Source organism: Corapipo altera, unplaced genomic scaffold (genome assembly GCF_003945725.1).
Source record: "Corapipo altera isolate COAL_440 unplaced genomic scaffold, ASM394572v1 94, whole genome shotgun sequence".
NCBI lineage: Eukaryota > Metazoa > Chordata > Aves > Passeriformes > Pipridae > Corapipo > Corapipo altera.
The window spans coordinates 2,771,148-2,794,322 of NW_020884950.1; the positions used below are offsets into that span (position 1 = coordinate 2,771,148).

At 41.4% G+C, this 23,175-nt stretch overlaps 1 protein-coding gene across 3 annotated transcripts; it reads left to right on the top strand.

Moving 5' to 3' along the window:
• The first annotated feature begins 878 nt into the window (after positions 1-878).
• Positions 879-22,004, top strand: APLF (aprataxin and PNKP like factor). Of its 3 annotated transcripts, none has more exons than XM_027663057.1 (9): positions 879-1,124; positions 3,125-3,276; positions 4,572-4,698; positions 7,305-7,483; positions 10,164-10,552; positions 15,234-15,359; positions 16,627-16,673; positions 17,586-17,624; positions 21,122-22,004. In XM_027663057.1, exons 1-9 carry the CDS (start codon positions 1,049-1,051, stop codon positions 21,325-21,327), a joined length of 1,341 nt encoding a protein of 446 aa, XP_027518858.1. In that variant the 5' UTR covers positions 879-1,048; the 3' UTR covers positions 21,328-22,004. The 3 variants fall into 3 exon arrangements, with proteins under 3 accessions (XP_027518858.1, XP_027518860.1, XP_027518859.1); XM_027663059.1 differs by lacking the exon at positions 879-1,124 and adding an exon at positions 1,285-1,743; XM_027663058.1 differs by lacking the exon at positions 879-1,124 and adding an exon at positions 1,639-1,716.
• The last annotated feature ends 1,171 nt before the right edge of the window (positions 22,005-23,175 follow it).

Here is a 23,175-nt window from a genome sequence, read left to right on the forward strand (position 1 = left end):
GGTCGAGATGAAAAACCTAAACCAGGAACTCATCTTACTCTTTAAAAGAGACACCTTTCACTTCCTGTTTAGGTTATCTGTGACCTTTACCTCTGGAGGCTGGCTGGATTCTTCTCTTCCGTCAACCTTTTATTGCAAGAAAATGCTGACTTGGTGTGTTTGTTGCTTCTATTTCAAATCTCCTCCAGATAAAACAGACAATCAGTGCAGGGAGTTTCAGAAATTGCTGTGCAAGAGTATCAAGATCTGTACACCAAAACGGCAACCACTACCTCACAGTGCAGCAACTCTACTGAAATGTCAGAGCCCAGAACTGTGGCTTCCTTGGTTTCTTTTGTGGCTGCTTCTCTCTCTTTTCACCCTTTCACTGCCCCCTGCTCTTAAACACACCAGCTCAGTTGAGGGTGGGGGAATCGCCTGGCCCGGAGTACCCCGTGGAACCTGTTACCAGATCCTTTCCTGATCTACCTCAGCTTCCAGGCTGGATTCAACAGTGAGAAATCCTCCAGTATGTTCTGGAGCTGAACCTGCCCCTAACTCCTCAGACTACCTGTAACTGGCACTGTGTTAGGGGAGGTTTTCAAAACAGCCTTTAAAAGCTCCTGCTTGTTTTCTTTTCTATACCCCAAATTTTTTTTTCTCCTGGATGCGTGTCACTCAAGTTGTATCGAGGCAGAGCTATCCAGGATGATTTTCCAGGAAGCCATTCATAACTAGCACACCTATTCCCACGAAATACAACCAGAGAGCACACACTGCTTAGCCGGGGTTATGTTATCTTCTCCCTCCCAGCCCTGTCTGCATGGGCTTTGTCCCTTGTTACGGCTTTGCTGGGACGAGGGTCAGCGCTGAGTCTGTGCAGGGAAGGGTGAGGAAAAACCGGGATGTGACAGGTGCCGTCCGGGGCAAGAAAAAGGACAGCCCAGGCAGGAAAAAGGCCAGCCTGAGTAGGAAAAAGAACAGCCTTGCCTTCCTTCTCAGTTCATTTTACCAGCTGTCCGGCTACGGAGCCGCGCTGTCACCACAGCGCTGCCCCCATCACCCTGGGATGGGGCGAGACGCGCCGATGTCATTTCCTTCCACAGTCCCACCGCCCACGCTGGAAGCCTCGCCGTGTCCCCGAGGTGGGATTTACCTTCCAGGAGTAGCCGTTCCCGCGGTCGCAGTCGATCTCTCGCCGGCAGACGGCCCGCACGGCCAGGCAGTGGTGCCGCCACAGCCGCTCGTTGCCCTCGATGACGCGGTGCCAGCCCTTGCACGCCGCGGACGCGTGGCACAGGCTCTCCACGTCCAGACCGCCGAAAATCCGGGAGCTCACCTCGGGAGGGAGGGCGGACACGAAGTCCCCCTGTCCTCCTCCTCCTCCCGGTCCCGCTCCTGCAGCGCTCTCTCGGCCGCCGGCGCTCTCCGCGTCCATCCCCGCGGCACCGGGGCGGGGCGGTGTCACCGCGGCCGCTGTCGCGGTGTGTTGGGGCGGCCGTGGGCGGCAGCGCCCGGGGCTGGGTGTCCACTTGCCATGTCCCTGCCGTCCGGGTGGGGAGGGTACTGGCTCGCCTCTTTGGGGGCGAATCTCCGCGGTTTCGGGCCCGCGGAGCCGGCGCCTCGCCGCGTCACGGGGCGGCCGCGCGTCATCAGGAGGCGGCGGCGGCTCCTATCGGGATCGGCCCCGTCCCCGTCCCCATCCCCGTGCCGGCCCCGCGGAGCCCCGGGGCCGAGGTAGCGACACCCCCTCGCAGGGCCAGGGTGGGTCGTGTCCGCTGGGGTTTAGAGAGGCAGCACCGTGTCCGGGCTCGGGGCACCGTCGCGTCCGTGGCGGGGGGCGCTCGGGACCAGCGGAGAGCAGCGAGGATGGCTGGGGGAATGGGGCATCTCTCTTAGGGTGAAGGGATGAGGGAGCTGGGGCTGTTCAGCCTCGAGAAGAGACGGCTGGGAGGGGACCTCATTAATGCGTGTAAATATATGTAGGGGAGGGTGCCAAGAGGATGGAGCCGGGCTCTACTCGGTGGCGCAGAGCGATAGTACAAGAGGCAACGAGCGGAAACTGATGCGCAGGAAGTTCCACCTGAAAGTGAGGAAGAACTCACGGTGTGAGTTCATCTTTACTGTATGAGTGGAACAGGTTTCCCAGAGAGGTTGTGGAGTCTCCCTCACTGAAGGTATTCCAGGACTGTCTGGATGCAATCCTGTGCCATGTGCCCGTCATCTGGGATGACACTGCTTGAGCAGGGGGGTTGGACCAGATGACCCACTGTGGTCCCTTCCATCCTGACCCTTTCAGTGATTTTGTGAGCCCCTGGAGAGCCAAAACCTCCCGAGCAGCCCTTGGAGCAGAGCCTGGCCTGTCTTCTCTTGGCCTCTCACGCTTCTCTTCATGAGGCAATGAAGAGAAAGTTCAGCTGGTGCCTTCCCTGGACAGCAGAGAGCTGAGGAACAGGTGGCAGTGACTCCCCAGCGTGGCTGTGCAGAGAATACAGCAGCAGTTAAGACTTGGTTTTCCCTGATGCTTTGTGCCAGTGAATTGAGGAGTGGAAGGCAAAGTCTTGAAGGAAAAACAATTGCAGTTTGGGTGCATTTTCACAACTTAAAAAGCATTTTGGGTGTGGTGGCTCTGAACTGGGCTTTTGAAACCAGCATCCAAGTAAGCTGGTGGCACCTGAGAGCTGCAGACTTGTAGCCTGTAGTAAGAACTTGCCAGAAGGTGCTGGATTAATTGAGCATCTGACCCTGAAAACCAGATCTTAAAATCATTACCTGACATTTAGTGTAGAACCAGAGTTTGGGGAATTGCACAGATTTACAGTAAAGCAAATTCTGAGCTGTAATTTCAGCTTTCTCCAAGTTTTGTCATAGAAGTGACCAGTGTAAATTCTGTACTTAAACCCCAAAACACCACAGCAGTGGGGCCAGCAGTGGTAAGAGAGTCTTTTGTTCAAAATATTTTAGGTGTGAGGTAAAAGAAAGATGTGTTTATTTCCTCTGTAAGTTGGTGTAATAGGATGTTGATGTTCAGTTTCAAAGTGCATTTATTAGTGACAAACATACAGACCAACTTTTGTGTTTGAGTCAAAAATGCACGTTTATATTTGTGATGTGTGAGTACCTAAAATATATTTTGCTTTGTCAGAAAAAACTCAGGAGGCTCTTGCAGAAGAAGCACCAACTGTTTATGCTGTTGACATGTCCTGTATTCCATTGTTAATGGAACCATCATGTTCCAGCTCTGAGGTACAGGGAGCTGCAAAAATGAGAAATTATGATGCTGCCTCTAGACATCTGGTGGGTACCTAATTTTTTAATGAAATTCATTATTTGTGTGTGTTGAAAATTACAAAGGTGTTGTACTTTCTATACCCTTTTTTCCCCCCCTGAGAGGTAAATTACTGCAGTCAAAATTGATTACTCAACATTTGTTGCTTTATTGGTTGGGACTGTGTGCTGTGCAAGTACATAAATGTGTTACAGGAGTGTTTTGGACTCGATGCTGGAGCTGAGTACTACAGAACAAAGTCCAGTTCTGCTCTATGGTCCATATCAGTAACTGCCCCTGAGTACCTGTGAAGACCTGGGGGAATGAATGACTGTTCCAACCAGCCCAAAAGCCTCTGAAAGAGGAGAGAAGAGAGCCTGGAGTTGGACTGTGGGTGTCTTGGACTGGCTATAAGTAATATCTGTTTGTAGTGTCCTGGCAGCCTGTTTCATTTGGATTGTCAGCTGGGATGGAGTTGTGTTGTCAAGATCCATACAAACACATGGATAAACAACTCCCCAGTGTTTCTCTGGCTGTCCAGTAAAACAATTTTCAAAGTGAGCATCTTTTGTCTTTTTTTTTTTTGAACACTGCCAAGTCCAGTGGTTTTCAGACAGTCTGATTAATAGTGTGGGGAGCTGGTGGGATTTTTGTTAAACACCATCTGTTGTGTATCCAGTGCTAAAGCAACACACTGGTCAATATTGGGGTACAGCAGGTAACAACTGCACACAACAAATGAAGTGTCAGCCTTTGCTGTAGCTGAGATCCCTGGGGTGGACACTTGTCTGTCTGTAAGTGGAGGTTCAATGTGATAGTGCTGCTTTCAGTAAATAATGAATGTGACTGATGTATTTACATTGTTTTTGCAGACAGGATTTAGAGTCTGGTTGCATTCTGGAGAAGGGAATTTCAGGAATGCAACTAACATTCCTACAATTCTTAGCAAGACTTTTCTGTTTGTGGGGTTTTTGTTTGTATTGTTTGGGTTTTTTTGGATAAAGAGGCATTTGTTAAACCTGCTTTCTCTTATGTCTGTGTGTGGAAACTCTAGAGCAAGGTGCTGGTGAAACTCTTCTATGAAATTTTCAGTTTGTAGCCTTTTAGATATTTATTCCAAAGGTCTAAGGAGAGGGGATTTTCTACTGCAAGAGGGTTTCTATAGATTTTGTTTTTATGATGAGTAGGAACTATAAAAAAAAAGTAAGTGGTCACCCAGGCTGCAACTGTGTACAAACTGTGATCTAGTTTCCTCCCCTCTTTTGTAACTGGATAAAGGTACTAAACAGTACCTTTTAAATATTAAAGGCGAATATTGTTTCAGGTTCCTCTTTCTGAGGATAATGACAGTGAACAGTCAAAATCTATTCAAAGAAAGAGAGTGCTTCCATCTTGGATGCTGGAAGGAGATCTCCTGGTGCAGAGGGTGTCTGAGCCTGTAATGACAGCAGGTAGGTTTGCAGTGTGGTACAATTGCATCCCAATATGCATTTCTGTGCTTTGATGTAATTTTCTTCCATTACAATGATGGTGGTTGAAAGTGTTGATTTGTTACTTCTTTCCATCCTTTGTACAGGGCAGCTGATGGAGAGCAACTTATGTTGTCTCCTTTGTCATCAGTCCTACAGGTGCAATAGAACTTTTTCTCATCAGTTGATTTTCTTTCTGTTCTTTTTTTTTTTTTAATGCCAGATAATAAACTCCCTTTGGACATCTGAACATCGGATATTCTGTAGCCCTTTCCTATAAAGTTGTCTATTTCATGTGTAAATTCTAAGTAATTTCTGTACCTTTAATTCCAATCCTTCTCCACACTTAAGTTGGTGATGTTTTGCCCTTCTAAATTTAGATTCTAATTTCACAGATTTTAAAGTAGGTGTTTTTTTGGGTGGTGCTGAGTGTTAGTTTTTTAGCCGTGAATGAATCAAACTTGATCATTTAGTCCAAAGTTACTTGCTTGGAGGAGCAATTGTTCACAGTATAATACTTTCTTAACATGATGAGGTTAAAATAGTGTTGCATTACTTCCTGTTCTTCCAGGAAAAGGAAATTACTGAACTGCTGCTGCTGTGTTCAGTCACTGTCAGCAGGACACACAAGGGTGCTGCACTGGCGAAACCTCAAGAAAATTTTGTAGCATGTCCAACTTCGGTTCTAGGAACTTCTTAAGCTACCAGTAGACAAACTTACTTCACGGCATTTATTGCCCTGATGACTTCAATTGGTGGAACTGGAGGACTAAAGAAGGGAGAGAAGAGGAGGAAAATGACTTGGCAAAGCTCCTCTGGCATTTCTGTCCTTCTCTGTGCTGAAGGCAGCACACCCCACCCACCCTGCTTCTCCTTCAGTGGGGAGGTATGAGATGATTTGGGTGTGAACAGCTGAGTTTCCTTTGTTAATCAGTCCAAAGCTATGAACTGTGGCTGGTGAGTGTCCACTCCTCTGTGTGCAGCAGCTCTGCTTTAGTGTCTCTCTTTCCAGCTGCTGTTTCTGCTGGGATGCTGTGGTGGATTTGGTTCTTGATGCCCAAGCAGCCCAACTGGAGTGCTTCGTGCAGTGTCTTCTCTCCTGTAGTAAATACAGGTGTCTGTGTGCACTGACCTGGGCAACTGTGGCTTTAAACACCTCACTTATGTGTCATCCACACCTCTGCCTATTCCTTTCCTAAAATGCTAGTTTGGAGAAAATTATAAGAAGCAAAAGAAAATTTATGTTTTGATTTTTTTTTCTTTTTTCCCTGTTCCAAATCTAGACTGTTCCTCACTGGCTTGTTCCTTCAGATATAAAAATTGCATGTACCAGAGGACTTCAGCTGGTTATGTTGAGTCCTGTGCTGGTGTGATTGTTTTCTTATGTTTTGTGGTTTTGTTTTGTATTTTTGGGGGAGTGGAGTTTGTTTGGTTCGTTTTTTTTCTCTACAAGCACTATAACATTTGTTATATGTGTGAATGTAATGTTTTTTACAAAGACTGGATGCTGTGATTCTGCTGCTATTGAGATTTGGAGCTGTGTGGGTGAGAGGTATCTGAAGGCCTGACCTTGAGGGAGCTGGGGGTTACATACACACTCTGTTGGAACTGTTAAAAAAGTTATTAGATGAGGTCTTTCCAGCTTAGAATGGGATGCTTTGATAGCACAGCCAATCTCTTCTGCAAATCAAAAATATTTTCTTAAAACTATGAATTGGTTTGCATCTTTTTAGGGTGATTTTGGATGGGAATGTAGAAAGGTAGAGAGGAAATCCAAAAAGCTGCCCTTTTATGCCTTTCTGTCTTCTACCTAGAAAGGTAGCACTGATCTGTGGGTTTGAAATCAGACATTAAAATTTGGGAAAATTCCTTGCTTCATACACATCACTCTGGCACATTTTTTTGAAGGAAGAGAGTTTTTGGAGTCTTTTAAAATGGCATCAAGTATCTTCCTTCTGAGTGTGTTTTGCAGCAGATGAAGCTATAGCAAAATCAGGAGGGTGGCCCTGGGTCTCTCCCAGCTGTATATCCAGAAAATACTGCTTCAGTACAGAGATCTTGAGGTTTCCTGAGATGTGAACTTTTTCAGAGAGACAGAACTTTAGTTCACTGTCTTTTTCTGTGTTGGTTATTGGCCGATGAAATGATCAGCCACAATGTGGTTGCCCAGGGAAATGGGCTCACTCTGATTTTGCTGTGCCCTAATTAATGTCTGCCTGTATAAACGGGTGGTCTGAAGGGACAGTGACACCAGAGGTCTGTGGTAAACCATCCTTAAACCTCTGTGGTGTAAAGTGAGTTATTATCACTCATACTGATACATTTGCTCCAGAATATCCTTTGCCACGTAGTTACTGTTTTCCTCCAAATTCCCCCTCAAGCGTCTGTTTCATTCTCAAACATACTTTTTACTCCTATAAGCGGTAAGTGTAAAATGTGTTGTTGAAACAGGCACAACTGCTGCTGTTTCTAATGCCATTTGCCCCGTGTCCTGCTTCGATGTAGCTATAGATTTCTAATGTGGTCAGGATTTCACTGAAAAAGTTGCATTCCAAAAGTACCCTTTTATTTTATTTTTTTTTTTTTAGATCACAGAAAGAAAAAAGGCCACAGAAGGGGAGAGAGTGTCATGGAGTCATTGAAATCAGAAGTAAATGTGCAACAGAAAAAAAGATTAGCTTCTGGAGAACCTGTAGAGGACTTTGAAGGTGAAGAGCAAGATCAAGGGAAAAGGAGCTGCTTTTCCATCCCTATTCCTTCATCTCAGGTAACTTTTTGGCTCAAGGAAGAGCTATGGTATTGCAAAAAAATGAGAATGTAGTTGGCAATGTCATGTTGAAGGGTCATTCTGTGCATTCTGCTTATGGTTTGCTGTTTTGAAATACCAGTCCATTGGGCAGCTCTGTAGCAAGGATCACAGAAACCCTCAGTGACTTGGTTTTCTGCATTTCCTCCTCGGAATCTGGGAATCGCACCCAAAATGTTCCACAGAAATACTAGACTTTGAGCTTTGCAGCAAGAGGCAGGAAGACATGGTCCAAAGCACAAGTCCTAGGAGTGGCTTGGTGTGTATGGTTTCTTTTCCTGAGAACCATGAGGGGATAGGTGATGGGCTTTGCCCGGGCTATTGCCATTCTAGTAGGTGAAGTTTTATGGTCAGATAATGATGACGTGTGGCTCAACAGCTGCTGTGTTTCAAAGGAAGGGTAGCATGGAGTGTGCTTATGCCACTGTCTCAAAATCTGAGTCAAAAAAAGGAAAGGGCAAAAAAAACAGCCCCGTAACCTGAAATCCCAAACGATTTGTGGCAGTGAGTGAACAGACCCTGCAGTGCAGCTGGTCACTGTCTGTGTGACCTCACAGCAGTGTACAGGCAGCCAAATCCTTACTGACAACAACTTCCAAGTGAGGAAAAGAGAAGCATCATTGCCAAAGAAAAACAAAGCATATGCTGGTGAGAGCAATCTGAGGCTCTCACTTGTATCCCCTAAGTGAAAAACCTGGGGAGGTGTTATTAATGCCTAGCATTAGAATTGCGTGGATCTGTTCCAGGATCTGATGAAACACTTAAGGCAGTATTATTTGGTATGATTTTGACACTGAAAAGGATTGGGGTTTTGATTTTAGTTTTTTTTAATTAAATCTCAAAGCTAATTGAGATGAACTGCTCATGGAGAGCAAACCCTTCAGAGTAGTTTTGGTGTAACAGTGGTCAATCTGGGAAAGTGTTCCAAGTGGTGAGCTTATTAATACACTTAGGTGTATTAATAACAGCTGCTGTGCTATTTTCTCTTTGTCAGATTATAAGGTGAGTGACTACATAATTAATTATTCCATTTTTCGATTTTTAAGTAGGAAGCCTTACTTATTTTCACCTAATAATTTCATAAATCATTTCAGTCTCAAGCGCAGTGTAAGAAATTGTGTTTGTAACTTTGCAGGAGAACTAATGGGTTAGGGCAAGCGAAATTAATAATCATGGAGAGCTCTGAAAGACGGTAATTTTGATATCAAAGCCCAAATCACAGTCCTGCTGTCCTATTTAAGGCGATTGAGAAAAGGTTCTGTAGGGAAAGTTGTTGTAAGCAGCAGCAGCCGCCAGAGAGCGCTGAGGGCCCATCCGTGTTATCCCAGTGCTGGAGTGCGGGTGGCTTTTTTTTTCCTGGATCACGGCCTGGTGTGTAGCTGATCCTAATAATTGTGTTTAGTCTCTTTAAGTACAATACAGGCAATGGATGTAGTAGAGAGTCACAAGTGGGAGCGGCAAATTAGGGTAATTTGTGCCTCCCTTTGCAAAGGAAGGCTGATTTCCTAAGCTGCAGCTGTTTGCTGACCCTTATTTTGAGAGTTATCTTTGTCTCTGAGTTGAGTTACTAAATGTGCTGCTGTCAGGATCATCTGATATTAATGCTGACTTTGCCCTTTCTTAATCACATTGCTGTTCAAAAGTAATTGTCTCTGGTTTTGGATAAAATTTTATGAGGCTTGCATTGAAAGGAACAAAATCAAACAAGAAACCACCGTCTGATTTTTCAAGCTCTGTCCAAACACATCTGTGTAAACTAAGTATAGATTTACTGGAGGGGAAACTTGGATAATAACCTGTAGAGAGCAGAGATCTTAGAACAGTTCTGTGATGTATCACAGTAGTTCAGCCTTCAATGTAGATATGCTTCCAGGTAATGTCTCAGTTGTCAGGATAGTGTTCTTGTCTTGTGTTCTTTTTCCAAACAACACATCTCTCATTTTAAATGTACATTTGTTCCAAAATTTAAAATGCAGTATGTGTCAAAGCTGAACTATTTCTCTGATGGTATCTATGACAGACTGTTTTATGATTTAGTCACGATCTGAAGCATTTAAGATGTATCAGGGTGGGTTTAAGCTCAAGGTGTGTATCATGAATTCCCATATATCTGCCATATATGGATAAATATATATATATATTCCATATATCTTGGTACTTAACAGACTAAAATTGATTCTACTGTAGGAGTGTACATTCTTCTAGAGTCTACTATATCTTTCTCTATATAATGCCCATTAATTTTTTCAAGAGGACTACTTTTGATTGGAAGTTAATTCAAATTAAAGTCCTTGGACTGTTCATAAACTGAGGTGGTGAGAGAGGAGCTCGTGTTGTGAGGGAACTGAGGTAAAAAATTGGAGCTTTAGGATAAGTTTTCTTTAAAGTTTGTTGTGTGTTGTTTTCTTAACTCCAGCCTTTCATTCAGCAGCTCTATTTAGCAGTGAACTTGAGCTTGGAAAGTGGATTAGAAGATTTTAAAGGCTGGACCAGATGATCTTTCGAGGTCCTTTCCAACCTGGACTGTTCTATGGTTCTCTGATTTTGAAAGCAGGAATGACGAGGCACAGTTTGACTTTTAAAGCTTTGAATTCTGGAGTGTAAATTTTCAAGTCCTTCAAAATGTAACCTTGTTCCACAGAATACATCTGGATTTCCTCTTGAGAATACCACAAGAGATATGGAAGGAAATGGCAAGACTGGAACAAAAAACCTCGGAAGTTCTCTGGAAAAAAACGATAGGCAACCGCATAGCAGATGTTCTAAAAGAGTAGGTCAAACCTCCAGTAAAGACCATAGAATTGAGAAAACAGAAAACAAAGAACAGAGTACTGGTTCTACAAGCCAACAAGCTCACTGGGGCGGGACTTCCCAAAATTGTGGTGCCCAGGAAGGGATTCTTGAGCCTGATGCAAATACGGATTGCGAGACTGAGATTTCTGATTCAACCAGAAGTGCAGATGCTTCAGAAAGCTCCAAAAAGATCCAGCACAAGAGGACACCTTGCATGTATGGAAGTGCCTGTTACAGGTAAAGCAAAATTAAAACTAGCTTGGGCTAGCTTACTATTTAGAAGTAATGTATTAGTATCATTTCTCTGTGGAAGAGAAAACTGTAAACTCATTACAAGTGTTAATTGAAAAAAGATCTTTTGGTGAACAGGGGGCTGATGAGAAACAAATGGCAGAACAATAGTTTTAGAAGGGTAAAAGGAGGAGCCAAGATGTCTTGCTAACTGCTAATATAGCCCAAACAAGGGATGAAGTACTTCAGCAATTAAAAGATGAAGTGTTGTAGGAAGTAAGAGACAAAGGTCTATTTTAAAAAGAAATAAAAGACCTGTGTGTACAGTACCAGGAACCAGCAGGGAGAGGAGATGTAAAAGGTTGAAATGCCCAACATAGACCCTGTAGGCCTATTTTATTATCAGGTGAGACTTATATGAAAGATGACTGTATTTATTGAAGGAGTTTTTTATTTTTTTTTTATTTGCTGCCTGCTTTGTGATCTGAGTGTTTAAAATACTTACTATTTGTCACCCCTAAATAATCAAGAATTTCTTTTATTATAACTTTGCCTTTCTATGCTTTTTTTTTAAGGCTTTTTTTAACCCAGAACAAGGCATACTTAGGAACTCCAGGTTAACCCTTAACTGGTCAGTGACTTTGGAAATATTGCAACAATTGGGGGTTTTCCCTCTTTTTCTCTCCCACTCATATCTTCTCAATTCACAGTGGAGGATTTGTCATACAAATGTTCCAGCGAAATTCCAGAACACCAGTGCTGGGTACCTGGCCTTCTGCTAGTTATTTCTACCCAGAAAAGATCTGTGGTGTCCTATGTTCTTATACTGAAGGGAAGATGGAAATCTGACGTGCTCTTTAGACTAGAAAATGCCCAGTGACCTAAAAACTAAATTTAGGACAAAGTTTTGAGCCCTAGATAAACTCATGTGCATTGTAAACACAAAAGATACGGTTAATCCGGGAAACAGGGAGTCCTGTGACTTCAGTTTTCATGTATCTCATTTTTTCCCTTAACGATTATGATGAAAACATGTTTAATTAGACAATTCAGTCTAATTTCATTAGGCGATTCAGTACTACAATGCAGCCTCTATTTTGCTCCAACTACATTTAATTTTGCTTAGACAAGTTTTCCCCTGTGTGGGTATTAAGGTGATTTAATGCTCTGATATGCTGAAATATTCCTAATCTTTAGGAAGGCAAATCTTAGGTACAGGTAATAGAGAGTAGGAATCTACATGTGCACATTGATTCTTGGTTTCTCCTCTTGATTGTAAAACATTTGACAGCAATACTTTTGGAAAGTATTGCTTTATAAGAAAAAAAGAATGTTCAGAAATAACACATATTAATCCTACTTAGTCAAAGAAATTTGTAAATAGGGAGTATCTAAAATGTCAGCTTTGATCTTCAGGAAATGTCATGAGACTGAACCTGCCTGTTTGCAGTAATAGAAATGTGCTTTGTTGTCTGTCTTTGTATTTGCTTTTAATTCAAGGCCCCCAAGTAGCTGTTTGTGCATTGGTGCAGAGCTGTGTTAGAGCACAGATTAAGAATTAAATCTATTAATTTGATTAGATATCTTTTATACCTGTCTTAAACATTTAGGAAATAATTTTGTAGCCCATAGTTTAGTTTCTTCATTTATGAATTTGAAATCACTGGTTTTGAAAGAACCAAGCTTGATGGAACCTCTCCCCCCAGGGAATCTTCTTGTCACCTTCCTGCAGTGTCATATTCTCTTTCTGAGCTGGCCTGAAGCTTTACCAAACTGAAAGGAACTGCTGTTACCACTGAGACACAAAGTGCTCTGTACGTGTTGTAGCTGCCTATATTTGTTGTCAAGGAACTCACCCTCTGAAAACTGTTGTGTGCTCTTTTTGTTGTCTGTTGCTTGTTTTTCTGAAGTTAGAAGAATAGGAAATTAAAAATAAAAGTAAATCCACCACCACTCTCTTTTTCGAAGGCCACATAGAAAAGGTACAGGAGACCTGAACTTTGTTCTCACATTGGAACTTACAAATTTTGTTCACAATTCCTTTTGCCATAGCCTGGGATACGGTTCTCTGCAGAATGGGCGTGTATAAATCTCTCCTGTACCTGTCAAAGCAGAAGGTGGTCAATCAACCTTTGGATTTGTCTGTTCTTCTAAATACTTTGCTATTTGTTTGTTTATAAAAGTATTTTTCCTTTTACCTTAAGCTTGTAAGTGTGGTAGCTAAAGACCTGCATCTGTCTTTTTTTTTTTCTTTTTTTTTTTTTTTTTTTGAGTCCTGTCTTCTAATAAGACTTAAAATTTAGAACTTAGAAACATCTAATGTGTAGTTGTGGCATAACTGCAGGCTTGAATTCTACAACCTTCTTAGTAGTGCTGGTAATAAATTACATTTTCACTACCAGTTTTTTCCAGTAGCTGAGAAAATAAGCCCTTGAGATGGCTGTGGGTCTTCTGCATGGGATTATGAGGAGTCAGGGATTCTGCACAGTGGTCAAAGTTGCTTTAGAAAAAGCTTTTAAAGTTGCTTTTGGTGGCTGCATAGATGAATAACTGTCTTAAATATTTCACTGAGCAATACTTCCCAACTTCTGCTTGCGTTGATTGCATTGATGGTGAAGAAGTTTTTAAGTTTTATTTGCATAGTTTTTGTTTGCGTAGTTTCCTGCATCATGAAGTGTGAGGATAAAAATTCAGAGCTTCTGTGAAAGCAAAGCTGCAGTTACTGTGTACTCAGTATGTTTATATGAAGGCAATGGTCATAAAACTTTATTCTTAAAATAGGTTTCTGATTGGTTGCTTTTTGTGCAAGTAAGGCCTAGTAGTTTTGGTTTGATCAAAAGAATAACAAATCCCTGTGCAGTGAGACTTTGTTATGAAACTTAACTTTGTGCAGCTTACAGTGTGGTAACGTGCTCTTGTAACTCAAATATCTTATGTCTAAAACTAAATGATAAAAAAAACCTCAAACAAAACTTTTAAGGAAGAAACCTTATGGGTTTTTTGCAAGAAGGGAAAATATTTGCTTAATATCACCTATGCACTTTTCTGCTTCCATTTATTTTGCTGGCTATTGTTGCACTACACAGAGAAGTAGAATAAGTACAAATTATCCAGGTAAAGGTAAGATAAAATATGATGTTTCTGCTAGTCCTGAGCCTCTGCGGTGGGACATGTTCAAGGTGCTTCACAGAAAATGTGTAATTTGAGGAGCACCATCCACTGGCCCAAAGTCTCCTGAAGCCTGGTAACGAGGTCTTGTGCATCACGACCTTTTTGTTGCTCTTCCCTTACTTCTTTTTTTTTCCTCTCCTCCAATAAGGGCTGTTTGGTGTAGGTCTTGAAGTAAATTTTTGAAAGGAAAAAGAATATCTCCTAAAATACAGTAAATTGGCTAATTGACAGCTACAAGGCCTTCTTTCCTTGGAGACCGCGAAGCTACGTGTCTTGTAGGAATGCAGATTAAAATTATTTCAAAGAACATTAGTTGCTGCTGTATCCTTTGGAGAAGATGAATTGTGTTTCAAATGACTGAGAATTCTTGCTATTATTGCTAGTTTGTTAGCTCTGTTCATTGAGAAAACAAAGCAAATAGGCTCTAAAATGAGTTGGTTTCATCCCATTTATTTTTAAATGGGAAAAGAAGTAGGCAGCCAGTCTGAATTTGGCATAAGAAGTAATGTTTCATGAGAACTTGTGGAATAAAAGATTGGTAAATACAACCTATCAGTGGTTTCTAGTGAAGCATTATTTTATTTACCCTACAGTTTGCAGAATAACAGAAAAGACTAGGACGAGAAGCCTGCCAGCTATGGAAGTAGATCCAAGGGATACTGGATCTTTGAGATCACAAACAAACTACTCTGGGAATGATTTTGGAAATCACTGAAGTCTTTTGTGGATATCTTTTGGAAAAAAAATTATTAAAATGTCTCACATTTCTTGCTTTTAAAGATTATGCTCGGAAAAAAAAAGCATCTCTAAAAGAAATCATGGGGAAAGGGTAGATTTGCTTTTTGTACCAGTATGTTCATTTTGATGTATTTTTTTGTAGCATGTTTTGATCTGTCACATGAATTTCTCCTGAAGTTATAACATGTTTTTCTGTGTTCTTTTTAACATCACTTACAGCAGTTCTATGAAAGAAAAACTCTTCTATAAGTGATGCTGTTTATGGCTGCCTTGTCCTGTGTGGTGTGTGGAAATTTATTGCATGGAAGCAGCAGGAATGTTCTTTCAGTGATGCATGTGTTTGTGTTCCCTACTTGCTCACCTGGGATTCAAGTGCTGTAGAGCAGGAAATTGTGGATGCTGGTCATGTGCTCTCATCACTAACGTTGGTGTGACTCAACTACACGTGCGGTTGTTGCATCTTATGGTGCAACTTCATGTCAGGGTAGTGATCTGTTGTTCTAATAAAACCTATTGTGTATGTGCTGGAGGTTTGAAACTTAAAGCTGATGGCAAATAGGAAAATTCTTATTTTGACCTCTGTTGCAGCTGAGACAAAACTTTTCTTCTGTTATCCTGAAAGCAGGTGCTACGGTCTGCATCAGGTTAAACATTAAAAGCTCCTCTTCACGTAATCACAGAAAAACGAGCTGTTACTGATTCAGTAACAGCTTTCTTGTCTTTGCTTCTTGTGTTGAAGCAGAACAATCAGATTTCTGTGTATATTTGTCTTTTGCAGGAAGAATCCTATTCACTTCCAGCAGTTCAGTCACCCTAATGATGACGACTATCATGACATGGAGATGATATCTCAGGATAACAACGACAACCGGCCTGAGTGTCCATATGGAACAGCTTGTTATAGGTGAGAAACACTGCACAAAGTGGCTCTTCTTGTTTACAGGTTAAAAATGTTCTCCTCTGCAGTTGCAAAATGACAGTAGAATAATGAGAATAATTCTTGGTCTTGAACTTTGACTGTAGCCTTCTGAAATGTACCGTGGTCAGACTGCTACCTTTAAAGCACTTGAGACTGTGCATATTTTGCATAGTGACACAGTAAAAATCACTGCTTTGTTAGTAATTTCAGCTGGCAAATGAAAACTTGACTCTTGGAACCTATTCAGTGACTTGACGGTCAACACTTCTTCTCTTTTCAGCATTCAGTATACTGTTCTTTAATATAAATCTATTGTTTATATATAATTTATTGTTACCTGGTGTTCTTCCTGATATGTAACTTTTAGTTTAAATTTTGATAAAGTGTTTGTCGAGATTTTGTACAAAAACTATTTTAATCTGTATTTGAGTTGTTAGAAAGCATAGTTGAGGTAACAATAAACACCAGTTTATGGCTGACTGCTGTTTTCTTTTAAGCACTGTTGATTTTCCTCAAAATACTGTTTTATTCTATTTGTTTTTCAGTATCTAGGTTTTACACTTTTATTTAGGAGAGTTTCACTGCTGTGGAATTGCCACAATGGATAAAAAGATATGTTTTGAGGCAATAAGACTTCTGTGGAGCCATGTTGAAACTAAGGACTGCTGTTAATAAAGATTCTTCCTGCAGAGAAACCTTTTCTCTTGGAAAGTGTGGTGATCCTGAAGAGCATGTTCTCCATGGAATTTAACAAAACAAGGGCAGCTGTTAAGAAAAAGCCATGGTTCTATTCAGCTAATGCAAAAAAAATGTTTCTCTTATAAACTTCTATGAGACTTTTCATCTCAGGCTGAGCAATGTAGGTTTATATCAGTAATGAAATTGCCAACGTGCTTTTCAGGACTACAATGGATGCTTTATCTAAACCCTAAACTGTCTCTCCTTCCAGATAAGACAACCTCTGTTCTGTATTAGTTGGTAATTTCTTAATATTTGCTTCATTCTTTGGGTGTAGAGGAAATGAGGCACCCATGAAACTGATAATTCTTTTGATAAAGCAACAGATATAATTTGAAGGTTTTTTCATGTTATTTTTGTTGTCCTCCTCTGTTGGCCACTACTTGAAGGGAGCATAATCAACTGATCTAAATGCTATGCCTTGAAAATTATCCATAAAATACCAGGGAATTCTGGACTTGTTAAGTGTGGAACAAGGTGATGAATCAAGCTTTTACTATTTTCTTCTTTGCAGGAAGAACCCTCAGCACAAGCTGGAATACAAGCACACTGCACCTCCAGGTAAACTAACTTGTTCAATACTGCTCAAAGTGTGAGGGGAAAAAAAAAAACCCAAACCCAGTGAGGATACCCAAAAGTTGTAATAAAATGCTTTAATCTACTTTGAGAATAAAATTTACATCTTACTCTGTATCTGAATTATTTTTTTCCTGGGATTTTTTTCTTCGGACAAGTTACAATTTTAAAGTTTTTTGATGCTCTAAACCAAACATCGCAACCATATCTATAATCTTTCTGTATTTTTTTTTTGAGGGGTGACCAGTGATTTTCTTACTGTGAGAACTAATTTTTGCATATATGTTCTCTTGAGGCCTAAAACTGAATTTGAGTTCCTATTCTAACACTCTGTAGTCTTTTCATATTCCAGCAACTTGGCTTGTTGAAAAACACAGGGGAATGTGCTGTTTACATTTTGTCTGTTCTTAAATAATTGAAAAAGATACTTCACATTTTTTTGTGCTTTTTCTAGATTATTGAATCTGGGGTTTTTTTCCACATGAAATCCCAATGCAATAAACAGTAGTTTAGAGCAGAGCAGTTATGGAATTGTAATGATAATGTATTTTACTGTGACATTACTAAGGAAGGAACTGCAGTTCCACAATAGTGTAAAATATATAACTGCTTTTAAATACTCCAGTTTTCTTCTTAAAAACCCCCAACCTTTGTTGGTGACATTTGTCTACAGATGGCAGGGGTCATAACATTGAGAACAGTTCGTCTGGATAATCTCTTGGGAATGATTCAAGGGAATCATTGTCTTGATTCAAGACAACCCAACTCTGCTGGTTTTGGGCAGCAGAGTAGCTTTTATACTTGTAAGTGCAGCACAACCATTGCAGGATTTGTTTAATGGCATAACCCTTATGTTAGGGTTCACTCTGTCCTGACTAAAAACTTCCCTTTCTTTAGGAACTGAAAGAGGAACCCGACAACGAACTTCAAGAAATGGTGAGTGTGTTCTAGAGTTATGTATGGGCATATCAGCATGGGGCACAGCTGGTCTGCTGTGGGTTTTATGGCATTTAGTAGTACTATAGATGCTTGCTAATACTTACCTGAGGAGAAAGTAGTTGTTATTTATTTTAGTAAAAACCCTTCTTGTTTTTTCACAAGTAATACTGCTTCAATTGAATTCGTGCCAGGCTTTCTGGATAATTATCTCTGTACTTCCCTGGAAGCAGGCAAGCAAACAAACAAGCTTTTTAAGGAGAGACACATGTGGCTAAATCAATTCTTCCTTTCTTACACAGGGGCCATAGTAGGATGAAAAGAATCCAATATTTCATACAAACCTAGTTAAGGTTTTCCCATAAAGATTGATTACTTCTGAAACATGTAGATATTCCTTCTGCATTCCATTGACTTTGAAATAACTTTCAAGTGATAATCTGTGCATGTGAACATGAACTTTTCTTACAATTAGGTATTGATATTTCAGGGTAAATACTGGCTTGTTAGGACTAAAGTGAAAGAAGTTTATATGTTGTGGATGCACAGACTCTAGTTTTAAATACTCTTTAGGGCTGCTTCCAGGATTCTTTTGTGTCTCAGCTTCTAAATGTGAAGCTTCTTATTCTTTCTAAAATAATTTAAAAGTGGACTTTAAAGAGCAGTCTGAAAGTGTGATGCTCTGCAGTCTTTGCTTTCACTGGCCTGAGCAAGACAGGAAGGTGTGGAACTGCTGCATGTTGAGTGGGAGTGGGAACTGGCTTGTCTTCCTTGAGATCACCAAGGTGTGGCTGGGCATTTCCTAAAGAATTCCTCAAATGAGATCTGCCTTCTAGAGAAAATAAATAAAAGTGCAAATAGATGTAGTTAGTTTTCTAGGCAAAGTGGTTTGGCCTTCATTTCTGTCGTGGGTGGGTGCAGGAGGTTGTTTTAAACTTCCTGCTGAGAAATTTCGTTCCCATACCAATTCCTTATCCAAAGTGTGAACTTTGGCTCTCACCAAATGCTTGCTATGGTTGTATTTGTGCACCAGAATACTCCAAGGTGTATATTTGTTACCTGTGTGCTTTGGTGCATCCTGTGATACAAGTACCAGCCCCATCTTGATCAGAGGTCCCTTGTATAAATGTGTTACAGAGTGGTCAGAGCTGTTGGCAGCAGTGTAAGAGCAGTGAGTGATGAAGATTTTGGAATGAAACAGGCTGGGCTGTGTGCATATCTAAAAGTCTAAATCTGTCAAATTCAACTCTTGTCACCAAGTAAGAACCGGGGAAGACTTGATATTCCATGCACAGGGGAAAGAAGGGAATTAATTCATTAAAGTGCTGTTCATATTTACTGTGTTTTTAAAAATTTTTAAATATCATGTTGAGTGGCTCACTTAGCTCTCTTGAGGGCAACACTTGTATAAAGTGTAGTGCTCGGCAGGTTCACACCTGAGGCAGCTGTACCAAGCAGGGTCACACAAACAGTCAGGGCTTCATTAACCTTTATTTTGTGCTGTTTGGCACAACTGCACCGTTAAGCACAGCAGGATTAATTTCCCTACATGTGTATTTAAACTCCACCAGCCAAGAGAAGAGGCTCTACGTGACATTTGACATGTTTGGGTTTTAACATTTTTAGTCTAATTGCTACCAGAGGGTTTACGAATTGCCTGCAGAGAATGTTCCGAGAAATAGTCTGAGGCAAATGACTGGGGGAGTAATTGTGAGGGAGGAAGAAAAAAAAAGTCAAGAGTTGTGCTGTCATTAAATTGTCACAACTGAATGACCTCATTGTGTTGTTGCTACTGAGATGAATGACCTGCTGTGACCATGGAATATGCAGGATTCTCCTACACACTTCTTTGTAGGTTTTCTAGCAAGCTGATCAGCTCACTTCCAAATAGAACTCTTTGGGAGGAGTGGTCAGCAAGCTTTTTCTCCCTAAGTGAAGGAGATACTTTCAGAGAAAGTTTAAAGGTCATCTTTATAAATACAGCACTGGGGAAGAGGCAGAATTGAGCTTAATGAGCAGTGTTGGGGACTGTGGTGCTGATTAAACTGCAATGGAAAGAGGTGGATGGGGAAGGCATGGAAGGAAGTGCATTGTTCCCTGCTGAAATCCAAAAGCATGGGTGTACAGGGAGGGAGAACATAGTATGCTAGTCCTGCATTTATAGGAAAAATACAGAAGTCATAAGTATTGTGCCAGAATTCCTGTTTCTCTTGTAAAATGTCCCCACAGTGGTGTGAAAGTGAAAAAGAGCTTTTCTTTGCTAAGCAGCTCTTGGGCTTATTATTCTCATAAGCTTAGTCTGAGTAGTGGGATTTTGTTCTTATTGCATTCAGCATCTTTATTTTGGCCCCTCCCCTTGAAGCCATAGCTCATTCTGCAGAACTATAGTCTGTGATGAATCTTACAAGAAATTCTACTGGTATGGGCTGACATGGCCATGATTAATTTCCACTGAAGTCTGTTAAACAATAAACTAGCAAGCAATAAAAGGAAAATAATTCTGGAACAGTAGCATTCCCAGTAATAAAAAAGTGTAATTGAGAGAGGCTGTGGTCTGACTACACAAGGTGCCAGTGGTGGTGGTTGTTTGCCATGCACAGCTTGAGTGCCTGAAACTCTGACCTAAAGCTTTAAGAGTTTGCTGGAAAGTACTTATGGTTAATATAAATGTGAGGATTTGGACTGGGGTCTGTAGCTGAGAAAAAAATACATGTTCATAGTTTCATTTGAAAGCTGATGATAACTGCTCAACAGATAAGTTATCTGTCCCTATATCATTGAGAGGTTATCTCTTGATAAGAATGCAAAAATTGGAGGCTTTATCTCAGAGGTGTGACATGATTGTGTGCCAACACGTTCACACAATGCAAAGACTGCTGCAAGACAAACTATAAGAAAGTTTTGGAGCATGCTGTGAATGGCATCCATTTCTTCTAAGGAGAGGTTTCCAAGTATGATTCCTGCCAATAAAGACTATTGTGAAAAGCTGTGAAGGCAGAAGGCAATTTGATGACAAAATGTAAGTTGTGAAGCAGGTGGATGGGAAGCAGACTGGAAAGCAGTGAGATATAACAGACTGAACTGGGACACAGGTAGGCTGCCCCCAGCTCAGGAAAGTGTTCAGCACTTGTTGTTTCCTTAACCCATGTTCAGAAAGGAAGCACAGACTATCCAGCATGGATCCAAATGGAGAACATAGGAGGCAAGTAATATAAAAGACACTCTTCTCTCACCTGAAGCTCAGGAAAGAAATGAGTAGGAATTAAAAGCCATATCAGATTCCAAAAACTGAAAGTATAAAGTAGCCCTAAGTATATGTGGATGGATGAAGAAGTCGTCTTTGATCTAGGATCAAAGTAACCATGGAAGTAAATCAGAAGATAGATGTGTTTAGGTGATTCCTTCTCCTCTTGAGGAGAGAGACTTGGTGGGCTCTGGGAGGGCTCTTGAGTTCTGCACATATGATTCAGGAATACATGACATTTTTGTCCCTACAGGAAAAAGGGCTGTGGAGAAAGACAGTGCCAAGGATGAGGAAACCAATGAGTATGACCTCAATGACAGCTTTATAGATGATGAGGAAGAGGAGTGTGAAGCTACTGATGAGGACTCGGACTGGGAACCAAGTTCAGAAGAAAAAGACAATGAGGATGTTGAAACACTTGTGCAAGAAGCAGGTAGATTTGTTAAGACCAAAAAATAGCTGCTTGGAACAACGCTACGAGTGTCCAATGTGGTTCTGTTAAAACATGGTTGCACAGAGGAGAGGAATTGTTTGAAAACTTTTTCTCAGTGATGTAGGAGCTACAGAAAGATTTTAGTGGGGCCGAGGGATTCAGCAATGCCTTTTTGTCCATATGTATTATTTTGGGGGTGGTGCAGTGCTTTTTTTATTAAGTGATGGACCCACAGGATGGAGCTCTGAAAGTTTTAGTTGTTTTTTCTTTCTTTTCTTCATCTATTTGTTTTAAAGTTACTTTGAAATACAATTTTAAAGGTTGGTAAAACTTCATCTCCCTGTGCTTGAAAGAAATACTGGCATTAGGAAAGCCTAAACCATTTTTTAATGTTCCTTTGAGTTAGTGCAGTTGTAAACTTCATTATTCTGCTCCCAGCTTTCCTTTTAGGTATCATTTTGTTGGTTCTCTTGAGGTACAGTAATTAAATACAGGTTGTCTAAATCACTTGAGAACAGTATCTCAAAGTGTATTGAACCACTTGGTTGGCTCAACAACAGTTATGGTGTATTTGCTCCAATTACAACAGTACCTCTTTCCATGCTTGTATATCACTGGAATTGTGTTCAGTTCTCAGCAAAGGTGAAGTCTTGATGACTGACTGTATTTTTGCACAAATAAACTTGTAACATACAGTAGGAAAGATGTGTAACTGTGTCTCTGTGATTTCTAAAGACATTTTTGGAATATCTTGCCTTCAGTGTGTTCACCACTTCCCTGAACCTCCTAGAAAGTAAGTTAAAAAGTTTTAGTATGTTCTGGGACAGCTGACTGGAGCCGGACACAGTCCTAAAGTTCAGCAGGGGAATCATTCTTGTGTGGCTGCAAATAAGCATCCAAATACACTCCAGCTGTTTTTATGGACTTTTCAGGAGGACTTTGTGGATGTGGTGTCCTCTACAATACCCATGCTGGGTTTTTTGACTCAGGCTCACACGCCCTTGTTGTTGTGATGAGGCTCCTCTTGGGGAAAAAACTGCCAAGGGAAACCAAATCCAGTAGTGCCTGGGCCTTGCCATTCCTGCACCGAGCTATGTGTGGCCTCAGTCCCTCCCTACAGCCCTGAGCCCTCCTGCTCCCACCATGTTGGGGCTGTGTTGGGTGGGGAAGCTGCTGCCCTCAGGGCCAGGAGACAGGTGAGCCAGTCTGGAAGCCATGGGCCAGACCTGCTGGACCACCATGTTGTTGCTCCTGACCACCTCAGGAGCCAGTTCCTTACATCATGGACCCTCTGGAGCCCTTCACCTTGTCCACCCTGAGAAGCTGCCCCACAAAAGTCTTTCACTGTGCCATCCCTGAAGAGTTTTACAGTGTTGTGCTGCGCTGCCCCTGCAGGAGCCCTTTGCCACAAGGCCCAGCTCTTTTTGGAATCTCGTATTATGTTGGTTTCCTTTGCCTTACTGCCCAACTTTTATTGGAATCATTCATCACAGCCTCACAGAGAAGTCCTTCTCTGCCTTTCTTTAGCACATTGCTCACTGATTCTTTTGTTTTCTTCCTCACCTGGTGTTTTTTGGAGTGCATCACCACGTGGCCCTGGAGTACTCCTTCAGACCTGTTTGTTTTATTTCTTTGGCTTTTCAGAGGCTTCCACCTCTTTTTGATTTGTTTCACCCTATGGCTTTTCTCTTGACTTCTGCAGTGACTGGTGTATGTTGGGGCACTTTACAGAGCTATTCTGGAGCAGTGCTTCACCCCTGGCTTTTTTGGAGTGTTGCATGCCCATACTTTATTGCTGTGGTTTCCTGCTTCCTGTGATGCTCTCCATGTGTTAACTTCCATGTTTTTTCTTCTGGAACCAGCAGATGAGCAGG